Source organism: Sinocyclocheilus rhinocerous, unplaced genomic scaffold, assembly GCF_001515625.1.
Source record: "Sinocyclocheilus rhinocerous isolate Xijiao unplaced genomic scaffold, SAMN03320098_v1.1 scaffold950, whole genome shotgun sequence".
Taxonomy (NCBI): Eukaryota; Metazoa; Chordata; class Actinopteri; order Cypriniformes; family Cyprinidae; genus Sinocyclocheilus; species Sinocyclocheilus rhinocerous.
In genome coordinates, this window is record NW_015637169.1 from 572,225 (window position 1) to 597,115 (window position 24,891).

General features: G+C 37.4%; 2 protein-coding genes across 4 annotated transcripts in view; both read right to left on the reverse strand.

The window, feature by feature from the left end:
* The window catches only part of smurf2 (SMAD specific E3 ubiquitin protein ligase 2), a 57,107-nt gene extending 34,301 nt beyond the window's left edge, over positions 1 to 22,806 (reverse strand). For both annotated transcript variants that reach the window (XM_016563756.1, XM_016563755.1), the window contains exons 1-2: positions 22,366 to 22,806; positions 785 to 823 (exon numbers count right to left, since the gene is read on the reverse strand). In XM_016563756.1, the coding sequence (XP_016419242.1) occupies positions 785 to 823; positions 22,366 to 22,417 (91 nt within the window). In that variant the 5' untranslated portion in view covers positions 22,418 to 22,806. The remainder of the gene's footprint in view (positions 1 to 784; positions 824 to 22,365) is intronic.
* A 189-nt stretch (positions 22,807 to 22,995) lies between these two features.
* Positions 22,996 to 24,891, reverse strand: part of kpna2 (karyopherin alpha 2 (RAG cohort 1, importin alpha 1)) — a 4,085-nt gene continuing 2,189 nt past the window's right edge. For both annotated transcript variants that reach the window (XM_016563759.1, XM_016563758.1), the window contains exons 7-11: positions 24,487 to 24,750; positions 24,154 to 24,387; positions 23,879 to 24,061; positions 23,468 to 23,617; positions 22,996 to 23,240 (exon numbers count right to left, since the gene is read on the reverse strand). In XM_016563759.1, the coding sequence (XP_016419245.1) occupies positions 23,151 to 23,240; positions 23,468 to 23,617; positions 23,879 to 24,061; positions 24,154 to 24,387; positions 24,487 to 24,750 (921 nt within the window). In that variant the 3' untranslated portion in view covers positions 22,996 to 23,150. The remainder of the gene's footprint in view (positions 23,241 to 23,467; positions 23,618 to 23,878; positions 24,062 to 24,153; positions 24,388 to 24,486; positions 24,751 to 24,891) is intronic.

A 24,891-nucleotide genomic window follows, 5' to 3' on the forward strand; every position in this document is an offset into this window, starting at 1 on the left:
AAATCAGTGGTTAAGTTGTATTTACAACACTGTACCAGAACACTTCAACCCAAATATTCAGATGTGTGCAGCACATTTTATGGAGGACCGTTGCTGGCCAATCACAGCACACCTTGCTTTTTCAGACCGATGAGCTTTGTAAAAATCGACGCGTTTCAAAAAGGCGGGGCATAGAGGAGAAACAATAATGTACAGTATGTGGAAAATAATATGTTTTTTTAACTTTAAACCGCATAAACACATTTCATTACACCAAATACACCAAATAATGTTCTTTTTAGCAGCATCATATGACCCCTTTAAGGTCCCTTCATTTTTTTTGAAAATGTCACACATTTTACATTACAGGATTGTAGTCTTAATTTAACCACATACAGTCTTGCAAAACCTCATTCCTCTACCAGCATCACATTTTTGCTACTCCCTTTTTGACTTTCTCCTCTTTTTCATCAGTCTGGCCTGGTACCTGTCTCTCTTCCCTCCTCCCAACACCGTCTGTCTCTCTCTTTGATATCTGATCAGCGATTCAGATGTGGGCTTGGTTGTTTGTGTTTGTCAGGGTAGAGAGAGTGGAGGCGAGTATACATGTGTCAAGCAGCGGTTGCTTTGTCTCCCCGAACTGACACACATTTCTGGTGTCTCGTGGGGGAAGAGCACTTATCTCTCTCTGCACACTTTTAACAGATGAGCCTCTGCTAAAACACTGCGCTGAGATATGCTGACAGGAATAGTTCACTCGATTTCAGAAACACATTCTCAGTATTTATGAAGGTTGGATACTTACGGAAGAAGTCTTTCTTCACCAGGTTCTTTGCGCACAGAACTGCAGAGAGAAAAGAGGAAAAAACATTGTTATTTGGACATTTTGGATCAAAATAGATATTTGCCAAACATGTAAATCACCACAGTGATTTATGTTATAAAACAGAGTTTGGAATCAGAATGCAATTTTCATTGTTTTCCAGTAAAAATCTCAACATCCTTAAAACAAGATCTATTTAAATTTAACGGCTAATTATTATTATTTTTTAATATAGAATATATCTCTTGAATTAAGCTATTATTTTTTATATATTTTTATAATTATCTCATATCCCCTTGATAATTTTTTAAATTTAGTTCATAAAAAATATGCGTATTTATTAATGATTTATCCTTAAAACGAGACAACAATTTACCAATGTGATGGGTACAATTAACCTAATTCAAGTCATTCTCTGAAAACAAATACTAGCATCTTAACATCTTATGCAATTTTGCTTCTCAAATAAATGTATTTTATTCATGTACGTTAAAGAAAATGACTAATAAAATGATTTTCTGCAGTGCACAAAATGAGTCCGTGGGGGGATTTAGGTCTCATACTGGTAGATATGTTTTTAATTTCCGAGTTCTGTATTTTTAGGATCTCAGCGTGTTCAAACCGCAGAGTAAATGTTTAAATCCATAGCGCGGCTCTTACGGCACTCAGCACTCCCAGATCAAGCTCACAACGTATTAGAGATGCAAAGTAAAAAAAAAAAAAACTTGGATCCACATCCCACCGCTGGCCTACATTCAGCTTAATAAGTTCTTCTGACTTGATTGATTGATTGATTGATCAATAAAGAAAAAGAAAAAAAGAAAACGAGGGCAGACAGACATTTGATTGAGAGGACAGACTGCAGCAGAAAATGCGAAGACAGGAATGAAGGGCGACTAGAGAGCAGGAGCACAACCTTTGAGGTATTCACACAAAAACTACAGCAGTTCGCCCCTCCAGATGGAAGAAAGCTGAGATGGTAAGAATAACTGGAATGTGTGGAGGAGGTTAAAGGGCCGAGAGAATGTTGATGTGCAGGTGAGCTGCAGACTTTACTTAGCAAATCCAAACATACTCGGAAACACCCATACTGAGACTGCTATTGATTCTGTCTGCGGCACGGCCACGGCTGTTCCTCAACTCACACACACCAGCACACACGTACATATATACAGTCAGTCAATACTCATTTTAAAAAAGCTTTTAGAAATAAAGACTAATAAAATGAATTTATCGAGCCAGTGTGTCAGGAAAAGCGAAGAGACTTGTGTGACGGATTTGAACAGTTGCAGCAGGTGATGATAGCAACAGTCTGAGTCCAAGAGAAGGGAGGGAGATGGCGAGAGAAGGAGGAGAGGGAGGGATCGGATAAAAAGGAAACATGCTTGCTTCGCAGTCGAGGAAGAATTTCTCTCTGCAAACATCCCTGGGAATGTTTAACGTTCCAGTGAAACCCACCTCATCATTCCACCATCTGGAATGTATCTCCCTCTCTCTCTGTATGGAAGTCTCACACACACACACACTCAGCCTTCAACACCTCGTCTGCACTCAACTCTATCAATTATTAACATTAAGTGTCAGTGTCTGTATCAGAGACGAATTCGAAGAACTAGTAACAGAGCATTTAGGAACGAGTACATAAAATGAAAAATAAGCATAAAAACTATGAGTGAAAACAACTGAATTATGAGCACAGTAGCAGTTGTAGAAACTGCCCTTCTAATAGACTTGAGTAGACACTATACGTAAAGGAACTGCAGAAAAGTCTCTTTACCCTCAAGATATAGATAAGTTTCTTCAATGGAACCGATTTGGAGAAATGTAGAAATTACATCACTTGCTCACCAATGGATCCTCTGCAGTGAATGGGTGCCGTCAGAATGAGTCCAAACAGCTGATAAAAACATCACAATAATCCACAAGTAATCCACACCACTCCAGTCCATCAGTTAATGTCTTGTGAAGTAAAAGCTGCATATTTGTTAGAAACATATTTATCATTAAGGCATTTTTAACTTCAAACTGTTGATTACTCTCTCCAGTGAAACACTCATTGTGACTGAATCAGGAGAGAAATATGCACAGATTAAGCCCCGTTTACAAGTCCAAACTGTTCTAAATATGTTGGTGGATTCTGATGTGAGGACAACAGGAGATGGACTTTTTCGCTGGAAGAAGCGTTATTATGGATCAAGGACTTGCGATGGATTTTTTTTCTTACACAGCTTTTCACTTCACAAGATGTTAACTGATGGGCTGGAGTCGTGTGGATTATTGTGATGTTTTCACATGGGGCAATTGATGTAGTCTTCAATTTCCCCAAAGTAAAGGTTCAGCAACTTTTCATTTTTGAACTGAGAGGAAGTACAGTACTTTCTTAATTTACGTGATGCATGTTTTCTGAAAGTTTTTAGTCCACTTGAAATGTTGGAAAGACATCTTTCAAAGTTTTGTTGACTGAGCAATCAATACTCATTTACACAACTAAAGTATATTTATCTGCCATAACCTCATTTTCATTTGCATTAAGTTGAAGTCATCATGCAGTGATTTTACTTCATAATCTGATTTCCAAGATAAACAGGATGTTCAACAAAACAAAGTAACTACAATGCTATTTGAATGGATTGTGAAAAGTGGATGCAACATAGCCAGTTAAAGCGGAGAACTTATATATTAAATAAATAAATAAATAAATAAATAAGAGCTTGCTGATGTAATCTGTAAGGAAAGTCATTTAAGAGACGGAGCAAGTTACAAGAAATTTTAATTAATCATTTAGATTTTTTTTTTTTTTAAGTTTACAGTAAGACCAAGACTGTGTATTTAATCAAATATGTAAATAATTCTAATTTAATTTTGACTATAAATATGGCACCTCCTTTTACTAAAGTCATTAACTAATTGAAGAGGTTCTTAAATCAGGAACGATGCCCAATTCCCTGAGTGAAATGCACTCAAGCAGTTAATGAAACACACCAATCCCACAGCTGGGAAAGTCACAGTACTAGTTCATAAAGCACCGTTCCTCGTGGTCTGCAGTGACAGATCAATATTTCTGTGAGATATAGTGAACTGGCAGTGTATAATGCAGCCAATCTTCATTCCTACGAAAGAGTTTCATCAGTCTGGCTGTGAATCACTCGCAAAGTGAAATTCCGATGCATCTGTCCTCCGAGCAACAGCATCTGTTGCGCCACAGATGTTCATTTATGAACGGAGTGATTCATGGCCACTAACACACACTTATCAATTCTTCAGAAGTAAAACATCAATGCGTGAGCTCATATAAATAGACACGACAGCGCTGTACTGGCAGCGAACTGCAGATAAAATCCTGGCTTGGATTCTGTCAATGTGTATCTGCTTCCTGTCTTAAAAGTAAACTAAAAAAAGGTTTGACTGGTTTCTGTGACGCTCGTGAAATTTGTGACACTAGTTTAGTGCATCAGATAACAGCTACTCGAAACAAAAGACACAGAACGCTTGACAGCAATGCTTTCCCTACTGAGAGTTGTACACTGTAATGCTAAAAAGTATTTAGTAAAAACTAAATTTAGCATTTATTAAACACTAGGGGTTAGTTTGGCCTTGTAATTAGGGTTGCAAAGGGGTGGAAAATGTCCGGTAAATTTCTGGAAACTTTCAAAAAAATCCCTGGAAGATTCCAAAAAAATCCTGGAAAGTTTCCAAAATTTCTGGAATGTTTCCAAAATTAACTGGAAAATTTCCACCTTTTTGCAACCCTACTTGTAATACTGCCAAATAATCATTTTAAGCTACTATTTCTAGGGATGCACCGAAATGAAAATTCTTGGCCGAAGCCGAAGCCAAACAAAATGAAACACTGGGCCGAATACCGAATACCGAACACGTTTTTTCAAATTTTTCCCCCATGTAGGCCTATTTTGCCTTTTTTTTTTTCACCATTGCATTAATTAAATTGCCAAAATGTGCTTTTTATTGTTTTGTCCTGCTTTACAAAACAACAATTAAAAAATATTTACTTAAATTGTTGTTTTGTAAAGCAGGACAAAACAATAAAATGTGCTTTTTATTGTTTTGTCCTGCTTTACAAAGCAACAATTTAAAAATATTTACTTAACACTGAACATTTTTTTTTTCATTCTAGCAGACATTATACCAACAAAGCACAATTTGAGTTGTTGCTTTTTCTCGGCTTTTACTTTGGCAGAAACCCGCAGGAAGATCTCAGTGCTTTTTTTTGTTGAAAACAGTATGCAGATTTATAAATGATTCTCATTACGAATTTGGTAAGATGTTTGTCGCACGTATCACATTGTCACATGCCTTTAAAAAAATTCACAAATATGTTACTGAGCAACTGACGAGTAACAGTTTCAGCGCAGATTTTCCTCGCGCTTTGGACTTTGAACCCTGGCTCGCGAGCTCGTGCAGCGCTGTCAGAATACATGCAATTCGTGCGTGCATTAGAAAATATAACATTCTGCAGTTATTCGGCCTTTTCACTTATTCGGCCGAACACCGAAAGATATTTTTTTGCTATTTTCGGCCAAATAATTTCGGTTGCCGAATATTCGGTGCATCCCTAACTATTTCAAACATTCTAAATGTACAAATAAAATGTGTTGTTTCTAAATTGTTACATTTCTCAATTAACATTTTCAAAAGATGCTGCACACTGCTGAAATTCAGGAGTAACACTTTACTTAAAGCCTTTATGTATAATGCATTATAAAGGGTTAATAAAGGGTATAACACATAATTATTCATAATGTGCATTGTACATTATATCTTGCCGTAAATAATTATACCAACAATCAATTGATAAGTGTTATTTAACTGTGGTTACAATTATTCATGAGATCGTACAATACATTATAAGGTGCATTACAAGGCATAATTAATGCATTAAAACCACTTTTATAATGCATTATACATAAAGGGTTTTTGTAAAGTGTTACCATAACTTTATTCAGGTTTGCTACAAAATCTGATGAATTCATTTCTTCAGACTAATGAATTTACATGATTTCTTCAGTGATTTGCAAAGACAGGATAAGCATTTTTATAGCCAAACTGAACAAAATTTGAAATATTTAAAAGAAATTTCAATGACACTTAACAATAAGGTTCAGTTTGTCAACATGAGATAATGCATTGTCTTGAAATAACAACAAACGAAATTAAAGCATTTATTACTTAATTATTAAATTCATTAATTTTTTTATATACAATAACCCAGTTTTAACATCTTAAATTGTACAAATTAATATTAGTAAATAAACAAACATGAATTAAAAACGAAAAAGTTTATTTATTAAGTGACATTAAGTGACAGATTTTTTGCTTAAGTATAATACATGGAGCAACAGTTATAGTGATGCTTGCCTTACCAAACACCATTAAAAAAAGGCCAAAAATGAATTTAAAAATGTTGACAATTAATATATGCATGGAAATATAACACAAAACATTGTAAAGAGCTAACATGAAGTGATAAAATTGAGCTGCAGTTTCTGGTTTCCCACAGCTCTTAGATAGATGATTAGGGTACTCGATGTAACTGACTCCCTGAATAAGACAAAAAAGCCATTTTCAGATGCATTTTCAACTTGGCAGGAGTCAGACAGCTCTGTTTGTTCTCCTTGGTCCAACTGTGTGTGGCTTTGTGTGTGTATTTAGCTCCAGAGGGCAAGATAGTAGCTAATTTAGGCCGTGGAAGCAAAAAGTAGCAGCCTGCGGGTGGCAGAGAGCAGTCTGATACCAGGAAAAGGAAGTGACACGGTCAGTACCAGCAGCCGTCGCTCTGCCCTTATCAAGGAGTCTGGAAGAGCTCGACAAAGCGGCCTCAACGTGCATCTGTGTCCATCACAAACACCTTCTTTGCGTCAAGAATGGCTGGAAGCTAAAGACAGGACTGCGATGTGATCCGTAGAGCTCAATGGAGAGACAAAGAGAGTGAGAAAAAACCCAGAAAGCATTGATGAAACGAAGAAACAAACGTGCACGGATCTACATCGAGAAGCGGTGTGAAAATAGCCGAGGTGCACATGAGCTGTGAAGGTCTCGAAGGACTTCTGGAAAAGTAAGGACTTTCTAAAGGGCTTCGTTCCCACAGAAGATGAGCGTCCAGCTCTACAGGATGCATACATTATCATTCCCATGACACGTGGCCCTTTTCTTCCATTCTGCTTTTCTTTTTCTGTGTCACGTTCGTGCATTCTTGTTCTCTGAATCACACGCGGACTCTGTAAGTGGCCAAAGGACTGCTTTTTTGATGTTTTATCATCTTTCAAGTAGTCTTAAAATGAGACAAAAGCAAACGTGAGAGGGAAAACCAATTGAACGAATCCCAAACGTGACAGCAAAACCAAAAAGGAAGTCTAGATACGTAACCATCATGCTGCGAAAACTTTTGCCTGAGAAACTGTCTATGTACCTTCTCATCTAAACCATTTAAAACACAACTGAAAAACAGGACATACTCAACGGTTTTGACTTTAACCCAGAAACCAAGGAGCTAAAAATAGCATTGAAGTTTAGATGCTATCGCTCGTCGTGTCTGGTGCAGTGGACGCCTCGTGAATGACTAGGCAATTTCCTGACAAGTCGATCACATCTTTCTTTGGAAAAAGAAGACATAGTTGATCACACGTACAGGGCAGCACATCAATATTTTATTGGTCATGCTGGGAGTCTTGTGTCATGCTTTCCATGAATACATGTACAAAAACAAGAGAGAAGAAAAGAGGAGAGGTGAAGTGGATATGATTGGACCCGTTGCTTGAGCAAAAAGACAAATCTTAGCTGTCAAAAACACTTTTGTACACCGTCAAAACACGCCAACTATGGCACAATTGTCATTGTTCTTGGCTAATCCCGATTCCCAGACGTTTGTGAAGAGAATTCGCCATACTACAATCCACCATATCCCATCTTTCCTTTGAGAAGTGTTGCCCAAAGGTTTACAAAGCTCAGCTACTAACAAGCTCAACTGGTTTAGTGTGATGCAAGATTGTCCTTAACGTCTGTTTGATGAAAACCGCTCTTCCATCAATTGAGGTTCAACTACAGGGACAAAAAGATGGACTGTCTCCAACAGAGAGCAACAAAAAGAAAATGGAAGGCCTGATATATGTATTTCTTTGTCTACCATGGTATGACGGCGTCAAATAATACCTAAAACATTAAACTCAAGTCTAATTTCCATCCAAACAGCTCGGAAACAATAACAAAAAACAATGATGGTGACAAGTCATCAACCACCAATGGACTAGAAAGAAGTCTTTTCCCAAAGAACATTGATGGATGGGAAAGGACACAAGGAATTGTGGGAAAAATTGGGGGTTGACAAAAATGGGGTTAGTGGTTAAATAATGGAGAAGCTGCATCATGGTACACAATACTGGAGAGGAAGTGGGGGTGTGAGAGAAAAGGCACTGAAAAACCAAACACTGTTCAGATAATTAATGCTTTTACACACACACACAGTATATAAAGTGTATATATGTAGCCTATATCTGTGTGTGTGTCCCTAGCATACAGCTAACAAACATGGGCTAAAAGCCACAAAGCTCTTATTTTGTTTTCATGGGGTCTTTTGTGGTGGAACAAAATGGTTGTCTGACTGAAAGTGTGCCTTACTGAAAAGTCTGCTCATGAGTTCATCCTTGACTTTCTGAATGTATAATCCAGTCACTCCAAACAGGCTGAGGCATCTCACTGGAATGCAGGCCTCCTTCCTCCCCGTCTCTCTCTCTCTCACACCGCTTCCCCTCACACTATCTGCGGACCGGCCCAGCCTTGCCCTGCCCGTCTGCAGCCATGTTTTGTCTCCAACTCTAGGGCCGCGCGCTCTTGTTCGCAGCATTGTTCGTCTGTAAACAAAAGGCTTCCTTTCTCTCCGCCACTCCTTCCTACTTCGCTTCTTAAAACAGTACGGGAAAGACGACGGAGGAAAGGAGAGAAGGGTGGAGAGGTCGTCTCGTTGGTAGTGGAGAGCTAGGTGTAATCTCGGATTTGCTTCCTGCTACCGCACTCTCCGGTTTCCCCCCTTTCGTGATTTTTGTGAGTAAGGAAGGATTTAGTTTTACTTTCTCACTCACTGGATTGGTATCTCATTCATTAGGGCCGCTTCTTGGCATCCTGTTTGGCCGAGCTCACATCTGAGTCAAGATGTGCGCTTATCACGGAGAACTCTGTGACCAATCGAGATACTGCTACCATAAGTGCTACAGGAGGCGCAAAGACATTATCGGATTGGATCAGAGTCCTGGAATCCATTTTCCACCGCCTTCTTTACAATGCCAAAGGTCAGTCTCTTAGTCAGAGGTCTGAGAGACCACTTAGTCACAAACTGAACGCCACATAAGACAGAAAGAAAACACGAGACTTAAGGACCATCGGTGGCTATCCCAGAATTCCTCTGTGGTTTCCATCTCAGACTGTGAATCATTTCTTTCAGGTTGCAAATCACGGGATTGGCCAACGCTGATACTGAAAGCTTGCTTGAAGGAGAACATTTTCACCTTTAATAAATAATTCACCTGGTGGAAATGTGTCTGAATCAAGTGCATTTACCTTTGACAAGTCAATCAAAACTATAATTCACTGATCGAGTGACAAAAAAGCAGAAACACCATAAAATGTGGTTTAACTGTAGAGAACTAGATTACAGTCACAAATAGTTTGACTGCAACAACATAACCTTCCTGCAATGCTTCTGAATCACCACTGCAAAAATAAACGAATCATTAAAAATAAATTTTTGTCATAAATGTAAGTTTGCAATTTGAAGTGAATGTGACAAGATAAATGACAATGTTTTCAACTGAGCTGACAAAATGAAAAGTACAACCAGTGTGTGACTCATGAACAAATGAGTCCTATGAACCAGTTCTGTTTAGTGAATGGAAAAACATGTAGCGCAACCACAGTAGTCCAATTCATGAAAAAATTAACCTTACGAACCATTTTTGTCTAGCAAAAAATTCGATAAGCACATGAGCTGGCTCTTTTTAATGAATCAAATATATTCTGCGCAACAAATGCAGTCCGATTCACTCAAAAAGACCCACAAGTTTAAATTAATTGCTTCATTTTAAGATGGACAGTAATGAAAACTTGCAGAAAGTGTGTGTGGATCACTACAAAAAACCCAAATCAAACTATATTTGATCAAGCATTTTAAAAACATGAAAAGTTTGCATGATCAATAAAACTAAAAAATGTTACCATTGCTCCAGCTTAATGAACAAAAATCATAATTGACAAGCATGTGGTTGCTTTCAGCAAAAAAATAAACACACAAATTGTCTTAAAGGGTAACATTTACACTTTAGTTGAAGCGAAACCTCCAGGAACAAGATTTCAATGAACCAAAACATTTTGGGAGGAGTACACAAGAAAATCTGAAAAACAAATATTTGCCTGATTGTTCACACTCAGGTTGAATTAAAGTTGAAGTATAGTCACCTTATGATTAACTTGATGACCCAAATTAATCAAGGTATGTGAGATGTTTCATCTAATCACAGCAGGAAGGATTTCATCAAATTGAACACTAAATCCTTTACCCAACCCACAGCAATGCCCTTTGGCTGCCGATACGGTATTAATGAAAAACAAACTGCTTTGGAGACCATATCAACCATAACAATGAGAAGACATAGGCATATCCCTTCTCCTGAGGTACGTGGCTCTAAAATGTGAAGGGGAAACCCAAAGATCCGGGCCATATAACCCAGACCTTTAACACTTCAACAAAAAGGAAAAACCACTATGAGCAGACATGGTGAACCGGTGGAGGAAGGTCTGGGGTAGTGGGCTCAGACTAAACAACGCAGACCTCAGGAAGTCTGGACGACTGCCTAGGTGCACTTGGAGCTGCTACAGGTAAACATTAAGATCTGTTCTGGAACGGGACCACCGCTGTGTGTGGCTCTGCCGACGGCCCCCGAATTTACCTTTGAGTAGATACTTCACGTCTCATCTGCTCAGGCGCCGCTGAAGTGAGAAGTTCAGTAGAGCAGAAAAATGAGATGTGGTTTGCATCACTTTTACACAATCTTATCGATTTATGAAAATATTAATTATGAACACAAATAATACATAATTAGCTAAAAATCTAAAAAAGCTAGACCAGAAAACAGCTGACATATTCTAAAGCAACTAGCATGCGAAAAATGACTTTTCAAAGTTGTAAATAAAACTGATTATGGGGATACGTTTTACAAGAAACCTTCAAAATTTGACATTTAATTCAATGTGTTACTTGCCGTTTCTTCATTTAACACACACACACACACAAATTGTTGGATCGTCCAGCAGGGAAGGGTTAATAAAATCTACTCTTTGTCAAATGAAGACATGTATTTTAGTCTATTGTCATTTATCAATTTAATTCCCACTAGAGAGCAACCCTGGCATGCTTTTCCAACTGTAAACCATTAACCGCCTCTATCTGATCAACACAGCAGTACTTTCCCATCTGAATCACCCATAAACAGCATGTAGTTTAGCTGAGTTAATTTTCCTAACAATCCATCAGTGTCCTCTACTATAAACAGCACTGGTCTTAAAAATCCACTGAATCCAATGAAAGACCAGTAGAAGAACATCACATCGACTGCAAACGACCAATATTTGCCAATTTTAAACTATGACCATTGGACAATAACCACACAAGAACCACTGAATCCAATGAAAGACCAGTAGAAGAACATTATATCGACCATAAAGGACAAATATTTGGCTATTTTAAACTGTGAGCATTGGTCAATAATCACACTACGGAGGGGACAAGATGGTTAACTCACCCAACAACTAAACAGTACATTTTTCTTCATCAGTATTTTTGTCTTGTTTTCAAGTAAAAATATCTTAAAGGGGTCATATGATGCGATTTCAAGTTTTCCTTTCTCTTTGGAGTGTTACAAGCTGATTGTACATAGATAAGATCCCTGAAGTTGCAAAGACTAAAGTCTCAAAACCAAAGAGATATTCTTTATCAAAGTTAAGACTCTGCCACGCCCCCCTAAAACGGCTCATTCTAACACGCCCCCACATATCTACCCCACTATGTGGAAATATTTGCATAATGCACCCAAATGTGCAACAATTTCAAGCACTATTGTACACATTCATAAACATGAAATATACAAAGATACGATGTATATATTAATACAAAATGCTGAATATTTACAGTATGCATGTACAATGAATGTGCAAAAAAATCAATAAATAAAACAAAACAAATAAATAAAAAATGTTAATTATATACTAACATTCAAAAGTTTTGGGTAAGATGTTTCTTAAAGGGGTCATATGTTGCGATTTCAAGTTTTCCTTTCTCTTTGGAGTGTTACAAGCTGATTGTGCATAGCTAAGATCCCTGAAGTTGCAAAGACTAAAGTCTCAAAACCAAAGAGATATTCTTTATCAAAGTTAAGACTCTGCCACGCCCCCCTAAAACGGCTCGTTCTAACACGCCCCCACATATCTACCTCACTATGTGGAAATATTTGCATAATGCTGCCCAAATGTGCACGCAAAGAAAGAAGGCGTGGTTTCAGTAACCGCAGTTAGTGTTGAAGCAGCCATGTCAGGGAGAAGCTGTGTGTTTCTAGGCGAAAGCACTTTATTTGGCCTTCCGAAAGTAGATGCATTTAGGAATCTTTAAGATTACTTACAACAGAACAGCAATGCATTTTATGGACGACCGTTTCGTGAACCTAGGAGGAGGTCATTCTGACTTTGCTATGACAATCTGGCGCTTCTGAATCAGCTACTGTTTTGTTATTAGTTTAAGTATTTGCTATTGACTGTTCAAATGCGGAGTTTTGTGCAGCGCTGAGTAACGCGTTTTGTGTGTGTGTGTGTGTGTGTGTGTGTGTGAGAGAGAGAGAGAGAGACAGGGTCGCATCACAGTGGAGTCAGCTGTCTTAACCGTGGCTTGTGTACTGCAAACACATACCAGCTTCCTCACTGTGTCTGTCACGCGACTCTGTTGTCCTTTCGGGCTTGAACTGATGGTAAAACTAATGACATTATTAACTGTCTTGATATTTACTTTGAAAGCTGAAGCTGCGATTATGGTAAGGGGCGTTACATTTCCGACGCGTGCTTGCGGTGTTCGGCCAATCACAGTGCACTGGGTCAGCTGGCCAATCAGAGCGGACTGCGCTTGTCAAAGGAGGGGGCTTTGTAGAAAACGAAGCGTTTGAGAGAGGCGGGGCATAGAGGACCTACAATAATGTACAGTATTTGAAAAATAATGTGTTTTTTGAACATTAAAGCATGTCAACATATTCTGTTACACCAAATACACAAAATAATGATCTTTAAAAAAGCATCATATGACCCCTTTAAAACACGATAAACTTACTTGAAAACCTGTATAAGATATTGCTTTCAAAGAACATCTTTATATATTTTATAGTCCACTGGCAAATACATTTTATTCTTATTCTAAGTGTAAATCTAACAAAATTGAACAGACACATAACTAAACAAACATATTTACATGATTAGTTACTTGACATTTAGCTACTGACGACATGGGTGGAACTCACAAAACCTGTCTAGATTAAGTCTACATGTCACCCCAGAATTACACTAAAAAAAGGAATTATACTGTTCTTAAAGGAAACAATTGGCAAATTATTCCCAAAACAAAAAGCACAATTTGTAAATGGGGTAAGAAAAGAAACTTAAATCATGATATGTCCTCTAAAAACCGAGTCTTAATATCCAATACAATTTAAAATTGAAATCCCCAAAGGTTGAAATAGGAAATTAGGCCAATATTATGATACAAATCACTAATGTGACCCCCAACACAGCTGTAGGTATTAATATAAGATGAGAAACAGACATTTAGTTGAGGTGAGCAGTAGGGATGCAACGATGTATCGGTCGCCGATATGTATCGGCCGATTTTTGATTATTTTAAGGCCAGTTAGTTTCTCCACAAGCTGGACTGCTCTCCTCCATAATACTGACACAAACAACCAGGGAGAGACAGCAAAAAGAGAAAAAAAAATGTAAAGAAATTGAGGCCTATAGCCTGTAAATGAAAACCAGGCCCAGTGCATTTAACAGAGTCCCTATGCGCAGATATATACGTTATACACCCAAATGTTTACTATTAAAAATCGTCCCGCCTGAGACCACAAAACCGTGTGAAATGTCTTGAAAGCTGTTCCTGATCTACAGAATTAAAGAGTGCTAATGAGGAACGTCTCGCCAAATGTTTTCGTTTTCAGCCAGACATGCGGTGGAAGTCATACGCAGACTTGTCTCAGCTGGCATCGGACCACAAACCAGTTCCTGATCCTGGATCACATTTCCCCCAGTCCAATCTGGTCAATCAAGGTTTAAAAAAAAAAAAAAGGAAAAACAGACAGCATTACTGCTCAGAGACGTGAAAAACAAACCTAAATGCTTCTAACATCTTCACACCTGGTCTGAACTATTGCAGAGCGCAGCGGTCAGTGCAGTCAGTTCTTATTTAAAAGCCTGCGTCTGCGTTTCTGTCGCAGCTGTCCTGCTTATCTGGCCGTTGCAGTTCAGATGCAATGGCTTGTAAGCACAACTGTCTCTGCCTTTGCCTTGCAGCAGAGCAGCTGAACCAACAGGAAATCCAGTCTCAGTCTATTAATTGGTGGAACAATTTCAATCATTTGAGGGCTCTCAGTCGGAGAAGGAAAACGTTTACAAATGGCGTGTGATTATTGCACTTTCTTTTCGCCTGCTTTCGATTTGTTGGCTTTTTTCCCCTCCTGCCCTTTAAAGTCTCCACTAGAATGCAATTCGGAAATTTGGCAGCCAAGTCGACAGCCATATGCAGCTAAACATGGTGTTTTTACCAGCCGTTCTGTCTGGAGACCCACATGGCTGAAATGACTTCCATAGCATTCCATTAACTATTACATCACAATTAGACAAGGACGACAGTCTGATGCTGACAAATAAACACTCTACTCTGAATTTTCTCTACTAAAATCAATGTTTGAACCCCAGAATTTCATGCTGGACTATGATTACACTGCGTGTTTACAGTTAACATAACCCAATTTACTCCAGCAATATGATGTATTTCTGAGAGAAACATGAGAAAAACAAATGTTGTTAGGGCTCTATGATTTCTGCGATGCAGAAAATGCGGATGGAATCGCGGAATCCAGTCATAAAAACGGAATTTACTGTATAATGCGGAATGTCATGGAATTTGGCAAATTTGGGATGAATTTAGTGTCTGTGAATATCAAGCTGCAAAATACTATTTAAATAAGAATTCTGCATGTTCTGCACTCCTCTGCGCAAATGAATGGCGCAGATGCGCGGTTTCGTTTACTACACACATACTGAAGCGTCAACGATCTCTAAAGGCTAACTGCTCCGAGAGTCACTTCATGAGCATTTTACCATTTCTTGTGAGAAAAACTATCGTCATATCATAAACAAACAAACTTAAAGGTCTTCACAGCAACCCGTCAAAATATAAGTTTGGTTTAACTTGAAGAAACTGTAACAGAAATATATTACTTAATGTAATGATAGTACTAATTGTTATTAAAATATTCTTTTTGCGGAATATTTACCAGAAAAATTATTTTCCAGAATTTATTTACCAGAACAATTGAAATACACAACACAGTATTTCTGAAAAAAAAAAAACAGAAAAAACTAATGAAACCATTAAAATGGAAACCAGAAAATTTATGAAAAACACAGAATTTGGTAAAATAAAACTAAATTTGAGGGTGGAAAACACGCATTTCATATGGCCTTAAAAATTTTATTTTTATTAAACTTTTAATAAATTGCATTTAACTTATGGAAGTTTCATGTTTTCAATTGATTAGACTTGCTTTTTGATTAATACAATTTAATTTAACCATTAAAACGGAGTCTAGAAAAATTAAAACGGAAAAAAAGGAATCGGATTCCCTATGTTGTACAGGATTGATTGGGGGAGGGGCTGAAAAACAAGAGGGCTTGATGATGTCAGCTGACAAGGAAATTCGTTTCAGAGGTGGAGCAAGTTATTACATTTTGATTAAAGATTACAAAGCCACATGTTTTGTCTTTGGCATAACATGAACAACAAGGACTGCGTATTAAGAAAGTAATTTTTTATTTTAAAAACTAAAACCTCTAGGCTTTCCATAGACTAAGTCTGAGAATAAAAATACAAGGACACTATTTATTCTAAATCACACCCAGACAACTATAATTGTGACATATGACTGAACTGAGGCATAAAGTGAAACAGAGAGGAAAAAGACAAGGAGACGCCAAACCATGCGGTGAGTCACACAACAAACCTCTGAATGACAACGCTTCTCACAGTGAGATGAAGGGCATTACCCTGGCACAACCTAGTCACATTAAAAGCATGACAGAAGTGATAGACAACTCTAGGGAACTTCACACACACTTTCTTCAGTTCTGTGGAACTTTTAATCCTTGTTTTAAGTCCTTTCATACTGCATCTTCTATATGTGTTTTGGTAAAAAGGGTCTTCAGACTTAAAAAAACAAAACATATATTTTGCAACAAGACCATTGTGATTTTCACATTTTAAAATAATTTTCATGACAAATAAACATGGTCTCTACAAATTCTTCTTACTGTAATGCATGCACAAATTTTCAACTAAACTGCAAATTGTAAAGTGTAATTCCCATTATGTCAATGATGATTTGTGATTCTCATTAGATCCTAAATATTACACAGTATTTTTAAACCACAATAAATGGTAAAACAAATTATGTATTATTTTTTTATGTACTGCAGTAATAATTAAAAAAATAATAATTAGGGATGAGTGGATTTCTGCGATGCAGAAAATGCGGATGGAATCGCGGAATCCAGTCATAAAAACGGAATTTACTGTATAATGCGGAATGTCATGGAATTTGGCAAATTTGGGATGAATTTAGTGTCTGTGAATATCAAGCTGCAAAATACTATTTAAATAAGAATTCTGCATGTTCTGCACTCCTCTGCGCAAATGAATGGCGCAGATGCGCGGTTTCGTTTACTACACACATACTGAAGCGTCAACGATCTCTAAAGGCTAACTGCTCCGAGAGTCACTTCATGAGCATTTTACCATTTCTTGTGAGAAAAACTATCGTCATATCATAAACAAACAAACTTAAAGGTCTTCACAGCAACCCGTCAAAATATAAGTTTGGTTTAACTTGAAGAAACTGTAACAGAAATATATTACTTAATGTAATGATAGTACTAATTGTTATTAAAATATTCTTTTTGCGGAATATTTACCAGAAAAATTATTTTCCAGAATTTATTTACCAGAACAATTGAAATACACAACACAGTATTTCTGAAAAAAAAAAAACAGAAAAAACTAATGAAACCATTAAAATGGAAACCAGAAAATTTATGAAAAACACAGAATTTGGTAAAATAAAACTAAATTTGAGGGTGGAAAACACGCATTTCATATGGCCTTAAAAATTTTATTTTTATTAAACTTTTAATAAATTGCATTTAACTTATGGAAGTTTCATGTTTTCAATTGATTAGACTTGCTTTTTGATTAATACAATTTAATTTAACCATTAAAACGGAGTCTAGAAAAATTAAAACGGAAAAAAAGGAATCGGATTCCCTATGTTGTACAGGATTGATTGGGGGAGGGGCTGAAAAACAAGAGGGCTTGATGATGTCAGCTGACAAGGAAATTCGTTTCAGAGGTGGAGCAAGTTATTACATTTTGATTAAAGATTACAAAGCCACATGTTTTGTCTTTGGCATAACATGAACAACAAGGACTGCGTATTAAGAAAGTAATTTTTTATTTTAAAAACTAAAACCTCTAGGCTTTCCATAGACTAAGTCTGAGAATAAAAATACAAGGACACTATTTATTCTAAATCACACCCAGACAACTATAATTGTGACATATGACTGAACTGAGGCATAAAGTGAAACAGAGAGGAAAAAGACAAGGAGACGCCAAACCATGCGGTGAGTCACACAACAAACCTCTGAATGACAACGCTTCTCACAGTGAGATGAAGGGCATTACCCTGGCACAACCTAGTCACATTAAAAGCATGACAGAAGTGATAGACAACTCTAGGGAACTTCACACACACTTTCTTCAGTTCTGTGGAACTTTTAATCCTTGTTTTAAGTCCTTTCATACTGCATCTTCTATATGTGTTTTGGTAAAAAGGGTCTTCAGACTTAAAAAAACAAAACATATATTTTGCAACAAGACCATTGTGATTTTCACATTTTAAAATAATTTTCATGACAAATAAACATGGTCTCTACAAATTCTTCTTACTGTAATGCATGCACAAATTTTCAACTAAACTGCAAATTGTAAAGTGTAATTCCCATTATGTCAATGATGATTTGTGATTCTCATTAGATCCTAAATATTACACAGTATTTTTAAACCACAATAAATGGTAAAACAAATTATGTATTATTTTTTTATGTACTGCAGTAATAATTAAAAAAATAATAATTAGGGATGAGTGATACCATTTAATTTGTTTTCAACATGGACAAATCACAGATACCACTATTGATAGCGCTAATTAAACTGACATTTTTGAACGCCACATTTAATACATTTTATAATCCAAAAACACATCAAAATTTCTAATATTTCAGGACCAAGCTATCCTCTCTAATTATTCATCACTACAGTAATGAGAAAGCAATAGCTAAAATATGTAAGGATCTAAAACACGCTACATTTCCTTTAAGCACAAGACAATATTTTTTTCATTAGACTTTGCAATTACATATAGACTTAATCTAGACAGGCTTTGTGAGATTCACGCATCTAAATGTCAAGTAACCAGTTATGCAAATGCAAATGTTGCAATAACAAGTACATGTAATGATATCCTTAGATTACGATCCTGGACTACCACCATGGAGCAAGACACTTAACCCAAGGTTACTCCTAAGGGACGTGGCAGTAAAAGTGGACTAGACCTAAAAATAAACCCCCAAGAAGAGCCATAATAAAACAGCAGATCAAACCAATGAAGAATCTGTATCAATCCACACAAGAAATCTTTTTTAAAGGGTAAGGGGAGTCCTTTTGATTTCCTCAGTGAATTTGCATTCCACAAATGCCACTCGCCACCACAAAATGCCCAGAGTCTGCAAAGCCCTGCACCACCATTACATCCTGCTAGAGTCATACCTAAGAATCGTATGCATGATCCTTGCACATTTATTAATTACCAAGCAATGATATCAGCTTATTACCATCAGAAACAGACATTGAACAGCAGTCTACTGCAGTAAACATAAGACTACAGCTCTAATTGTACTTTCCTCTCTACCTCATTCCATCAGACACAGCGCAAGCTTAAATATTTCATTTGGCTGCTTGCAACGAGTGGAAAAACTTGGAATTTGCCGGAGCGCTGATCCTGGAGGCACATCAAACATGGCCGCTGTCATCTTGTGTTTGTTTAGCTGTTTGCATCAAGCTAAATAAAAGTGACCTAGAGGATTACAGCAGAAATGTTGTCATCCGTTACCAATAACAAGACCAAGATAGGTTCAGAAAGCATGAGATCCTCTTCATCTCCAACATGATTCAGTAAGCAAAAACTAACTTGCTAAACTGTACTTAAATGTTTAATAAAGCATTTGATTAAACACGCCAAAAAATTACAATTCTGTCATTATTTACTCACTCTTTGTGTCTTCTGAAACCTGTACGACTTACTTTCGCATAACACAAAAGGAGGTATTTATAGCAATCTGCTCTTTTATATTCAAACTGAATGGCTGTTAAGCAACACGTTCAGTGAATAAGTTACATTTCTTTCAAAGCTATTGTACGGCTTCAGAAGACTTGAAATACAACACACAAGTTACTTTAATGGTGCATTATGGGGATTTTTTTGTGTTTTTGGAGCTTGTTATTCTCCTTTTGTATTTCACAGAAGAAAAAAAAAGTCATACAGGTTTCGAAAGACGTGAGGGTGAATAAATTAATTTGGATTTCTGGGTCAACGATCCTTTTAAGAAAGTATAATGACAAAATTGTACAAAGTAATGAAGGGTGTAAGATCACTAGGAACTGGCCATACTTAAAAGTGGGCTCAGGAATCACAAATTGAACAAATTATCACAATAATCCAGCAATAATACTACATTAAAGCATTTAGCCTGGAAAGGTTGTGCATTATAGTGATTTTTCCTCAGTTAAATGGCTTGCACTGGACATAAAAAAGCTGTACACTGTTAAAAAACAACAACAAAAAAGGTTATTCGAAGTTGTTATCAGAGTATGTTTTATAAGAAAATAACTTTTTAGTTTTTCTACTTCAGAATCACATTTAATTCAATGTGTTACTTATGTTTCACAAACAGTTACAATGAAACGTAATAGCAATTACCAAGTGAAAACTGTTTCTACACCAAATTTTGTTCGGTGTACATGTACAACAGCCATTGCTAATTTTTTTTTTAATAATAATAAAAAAAAACATCAGAGAGACATTAAAAGGCTTTCAACCAATCAGGATGCCTTGATTCCAGAAAACCGAGTTGCACTGTGGTGCAGCTAGGTTAATCTCGTATATAGTGCAGCACTGAGAACCGGCGGGAAGCTGCGAGATGACAGCAGGTCAGTCATTGTAAAAGTTTTATCCTCATTCCAACCCACGGCGCAGTGAAAATAGCTCATTTAAGGGTGCAACAGCAACCAGGGAGGAAAATGGGCTCTTTCTATATGTGAGAGCCAGACATCTCCACAGCCCCACAGACGAATCTCCCAGTCTCACAGACTGCTGCTTCCTCCCACAACCGCACTGCTGGGTCATGATGAATGCTACAACATCCTGCTGCATACCTGGAGGTTGATTTCACTGCACGGTATGCTTCATTGTGGAAAGCATTCCCTGAGGTCACCAACAGAAACTTTCACAGAGACAGACCGATCATCAGGTTGACTAATGTTTTTCATCGATATTCATATTTTTGATTCTTCAACATCGGGTCTTACTGCCATTTGGTGGGTCTTTAAAAAACATCACACAACAACACAACTAAGAGTTCAACAGGAAACGGCAGCGTTCACAGGAAACGCAACTTACTTATTGTTTGCATAAATTACTCATCTTTTATGCAACAACCATTCATTCTGAAGTAAGAAATGAGTAACATTTAACAGTCACAAGCCAAATAAACGAAAAAAAATATATAAATATTGGCAGTCATTAATATAAACATCCATAATGCATATCATGTCTTTAACATCGCACTAAAAATAATTAGGCCTAAGCTATTTATTAGTGTAAAAAATAGTAATAACACAATAACTAAAAGTCATCATATTGTACATGTAAAAAACATTTGTATATTGGTTAAAATATTTTAAAAATTTTAATATTTTAATTTTCTAAAGTGAAACCTGTACTTCATGGGTACAGTGAAGATATATATTGTGAAAATTCATAGTACTCACAAATTACAGTTTGACAATATTTTTTGTAGGACAATACCAAATTCAAAGATTTAATTTTCAAATAATAGACATGAAGAACCAATTTTTCATTATTTTACTACTTTGACACAATAACTTGTTACAAGTATAAAAACAAAAGCATACACATTGTGGATAATTTAAAATGTAAACAACTGCAATTTGTAAACAAATTTTAACAATAACCCAGGTTATAAAACGGGGAAGAAAGTCCCAAAAAAAGCCCCAAGAAAGTTGCAGGGAAAAAATGCCATTTATCAGTAGGCCTATATTAAGAAACCGATAACGGATTAAGTTACAGTATCTACAAAATATCGGTCAAACCGACTGTCGGTCAATATATTAACAAAGTTGTTTTTAACAGTACCATCTATTGGCATTTTATAGGTGTGTGTGTAAAATCGATATTACTCTTCATTTTCATAAACACGACTCTATTTGGTTAATCCCCGCTACCTAGTAGCCTAATTAGTGTAATAGTTTACAATGCCACATGGAACAAACATTTCAAATACAACGAAGAGATTAAACCCTTGCAGCCTAACATTAATGTGATTAACGCAACACGATTTCTTAAACCCTCATTTTACATTTGGCGCAAATGGCTCCATAAAAAGTAACGTTACGCTTTAAATTTGCGCGTTTTGTAAATTACTACACCGAATTTATGTCAATAAGCCATATTGTTCGCAGCGCCGATGGCTAATCTTTAAAATCCCTGGATCAGCGAGTATGTAGCCGCGTGTTTTCGCTTTAATAAGCACGCTAACGATAGTCGCAACGCAACTTAGAAAACGTAAACAATGAACGCAAAAGAAATGTAACGATAATTGTTGCGTTCGCGCTCATTATGACGCTGCCCCAGCCTGCTAAAGAACGCAGCGCTGCAACAAAACAACAGTTTCGGCCATAATAAAGAAAAAAAACATGTATTATCTGACAATTAAACACTCTATAGAGTCCTTTTAAACATAAAGCCCACATGTAAAGACTGAAAACCCCAATGACTTACAGCAATAGCGGTTAGCCAGTTTCAGATGAAACTGTGTCGATGTCGCAAATTCCTTACCTGTTAAACGCAACTTAACGGGTCCATTTCTTCTAACTCCTTGATTAGACATGTCCTTGACCCTTATCCAGTCTGATTACTACAGAAAACGAGTCGAATATGTTAGAGTCGCTTTTTGGTTGCCCTCAACGCCAGTTTCACAGTGAACAGAAAAGAATGGAGTCACGGTCCTGTGGCCCGGATGTGCACAGCCCTGCCATGTCTACATACATACACTCTCGCGCCGCGGCTTTAACGCGCTCCTCGTATTTCTAGCGTCTGCGAAAGTAAATCCACGACGTTCCCTCAAAAGGTCGTCTTACAAAGACCTCCTGAAGATCACCGCATTTTCCACGAACGAGCCGCGCTCGGCTTCTGCTGCCGTTTCAAGGAGACCTTGAGGGAATGGTATCGCTACAGGCGACTGGATTGAGGAAATGTGGTTTGTAAGGTGTCTGGCATCTGCTGAGCCACTAAAACCGCCCAAACTGTGACATCACACCCACTTCTTATTCATAGCGCTCCATCTATCTCTGTCTGTCATTATGTGTCTCTATCTATCGTATACTGGAATCACTTACTTTTCCACTTTATTTACACTTAATAAAATAAGTCTTGGATAAACAAGACACGCAAACGAAAAACCACTTGTTCTTTTCCATTTTTTATTTACAACAAATAAAATTGAAACAGATTCGTATGTACAACTCGGAACATGAGGTCCTCACAAAAGACAGACATGAACAAGACGAGTGGTGTGCGGAAATGTTCAGAACAATCATACAAAGATATCACAGTTTAGAGATTTAGAAGTTGAAAGTGCTTTGGCTTTCACTGATCTGGAACGCATAGCCATCGGTTGTCGCTTCGGGGGCAACGCATTCGTCCTCTTCCTCCTGAGAGACGGACATAAAAAGCAGGAATTTAGGAAAAGCAGGGTTTTCTAAGCATAAGAAACAAAGAATGCACAAGGACAGCTAGTTAAAACACTTTCAAGAAGCAGAGTGCGTGTGTACATTTGTATGCATGTATATTTTATAAATAAAATATTTATAATATCTCACATGCATAAATCAAATTCCAAGTAATATATATATATATATAGATTTAACATTCAACCGACCTCTCCAGAGAAATACTTTTCAATGAGGTTGAGGGAGGCCTTGTAGACCATTTCATTTTCATGGGACTGCAAAGCTTCGATTTTGTCCAGGCCGCCATATTCCTCAATCATCAGGGACAGCTTTTCAACCTCACCAATCTTTTCACCAGCCTAAATTAAAAATATAAATAAATAATAAAATGGCAGGTTTGACACTGAAAAAAAAAGAAAAAAAAAAGAGAATAAAATCCCATATTTAAAAGTTACGAGGGAACTACTGTCATTTACATCCAAGTAAAACATTATGGGAAAAAAACAAGTAGGTTCTATGCATCAGTTGTTGAGACGTGGGTCAACAATATATCTATGCATGTCTCAAGATCTATAACATGCATTCAGAAAATAGATATTTCATGTTAACCGAAATCATACCAAAAAGATATTGCTGATTGCATCCAAGATGACAAGAATAGTTTTGCTGTCCTTAGTGGAGAGCAGGTTCAGCAAGGGTTCTAGTATGTTGGCCTGAACAAGGTAAACCACTTGCTCTACTGTGCCTCCGCTGGTGTAGTTGGTCACTGCCCACACGGCCTCCTTCTGGGTCTTGTAGTCACCCTGCATAAAGTATGAGATGAAAATTAGTTCAAAATTAAACATGGTCACAGCTTCACAGACAAGTGTTCTCCTGTGCTCAAGTGGCAACGCACCCGTCGGAGAACTTCCACCAGGTAAGGCACAATGCCAGCATTGATGACCTCCTGAATCTGATAGTCCCTGCCAGCCGTGATGTTGGACAGGGTCCAGGACGCCTCCTTTTGAATGTTGTTCTTATGGTGGCGCAGCAGAGCAGGGAACATGGAAAGAGCGCCAGCACTGATCACTGCCTGGGTCTGGTCATCTGTACCAGTGACGATGTTTCCGATGGAACGCAGTGAAGGAGTCTGTGGGAAGAGTGGAGAAAAAAAAGAAAAAAAAACTTAAAAAAAAAAAAAGTTATCTATAAAAGAACAAATGAGTGTCACAACTTTCCACCAACTTACCACAATGGAGAGCTCGCCTGATCCCAGTAGCTGCACCAGTCGAGGAACCACGCCAGTTTCCACCACAACCTCGATCCTTTCATTGGGCCCATCGGTCAGGTATGAGATTGCCCAGCAGGTGTCCGCCAGCACCTCCTTATCTTCATGATGCAAAAGACAGAGAAGTGTTGGCAGCATCTGTTTCACGGCGTCCAGGGGAGGTGCAGGGTTCTTATTGCGGCACAGGTTTGACAGGGTCCAGGTGACGTTCCTCAGGTAACCAGACTACAGAAGAAGACAGACTGGTTGGTCAGGAAAAATTACTGAAGCTCTGATGCCACCTACTGGTAAAGTATGCCCACTACAATTTCAATAGCAGTTTAAAACCAATAGTAAACCATAAATTTTTTTTTTTTTTAAATGCGA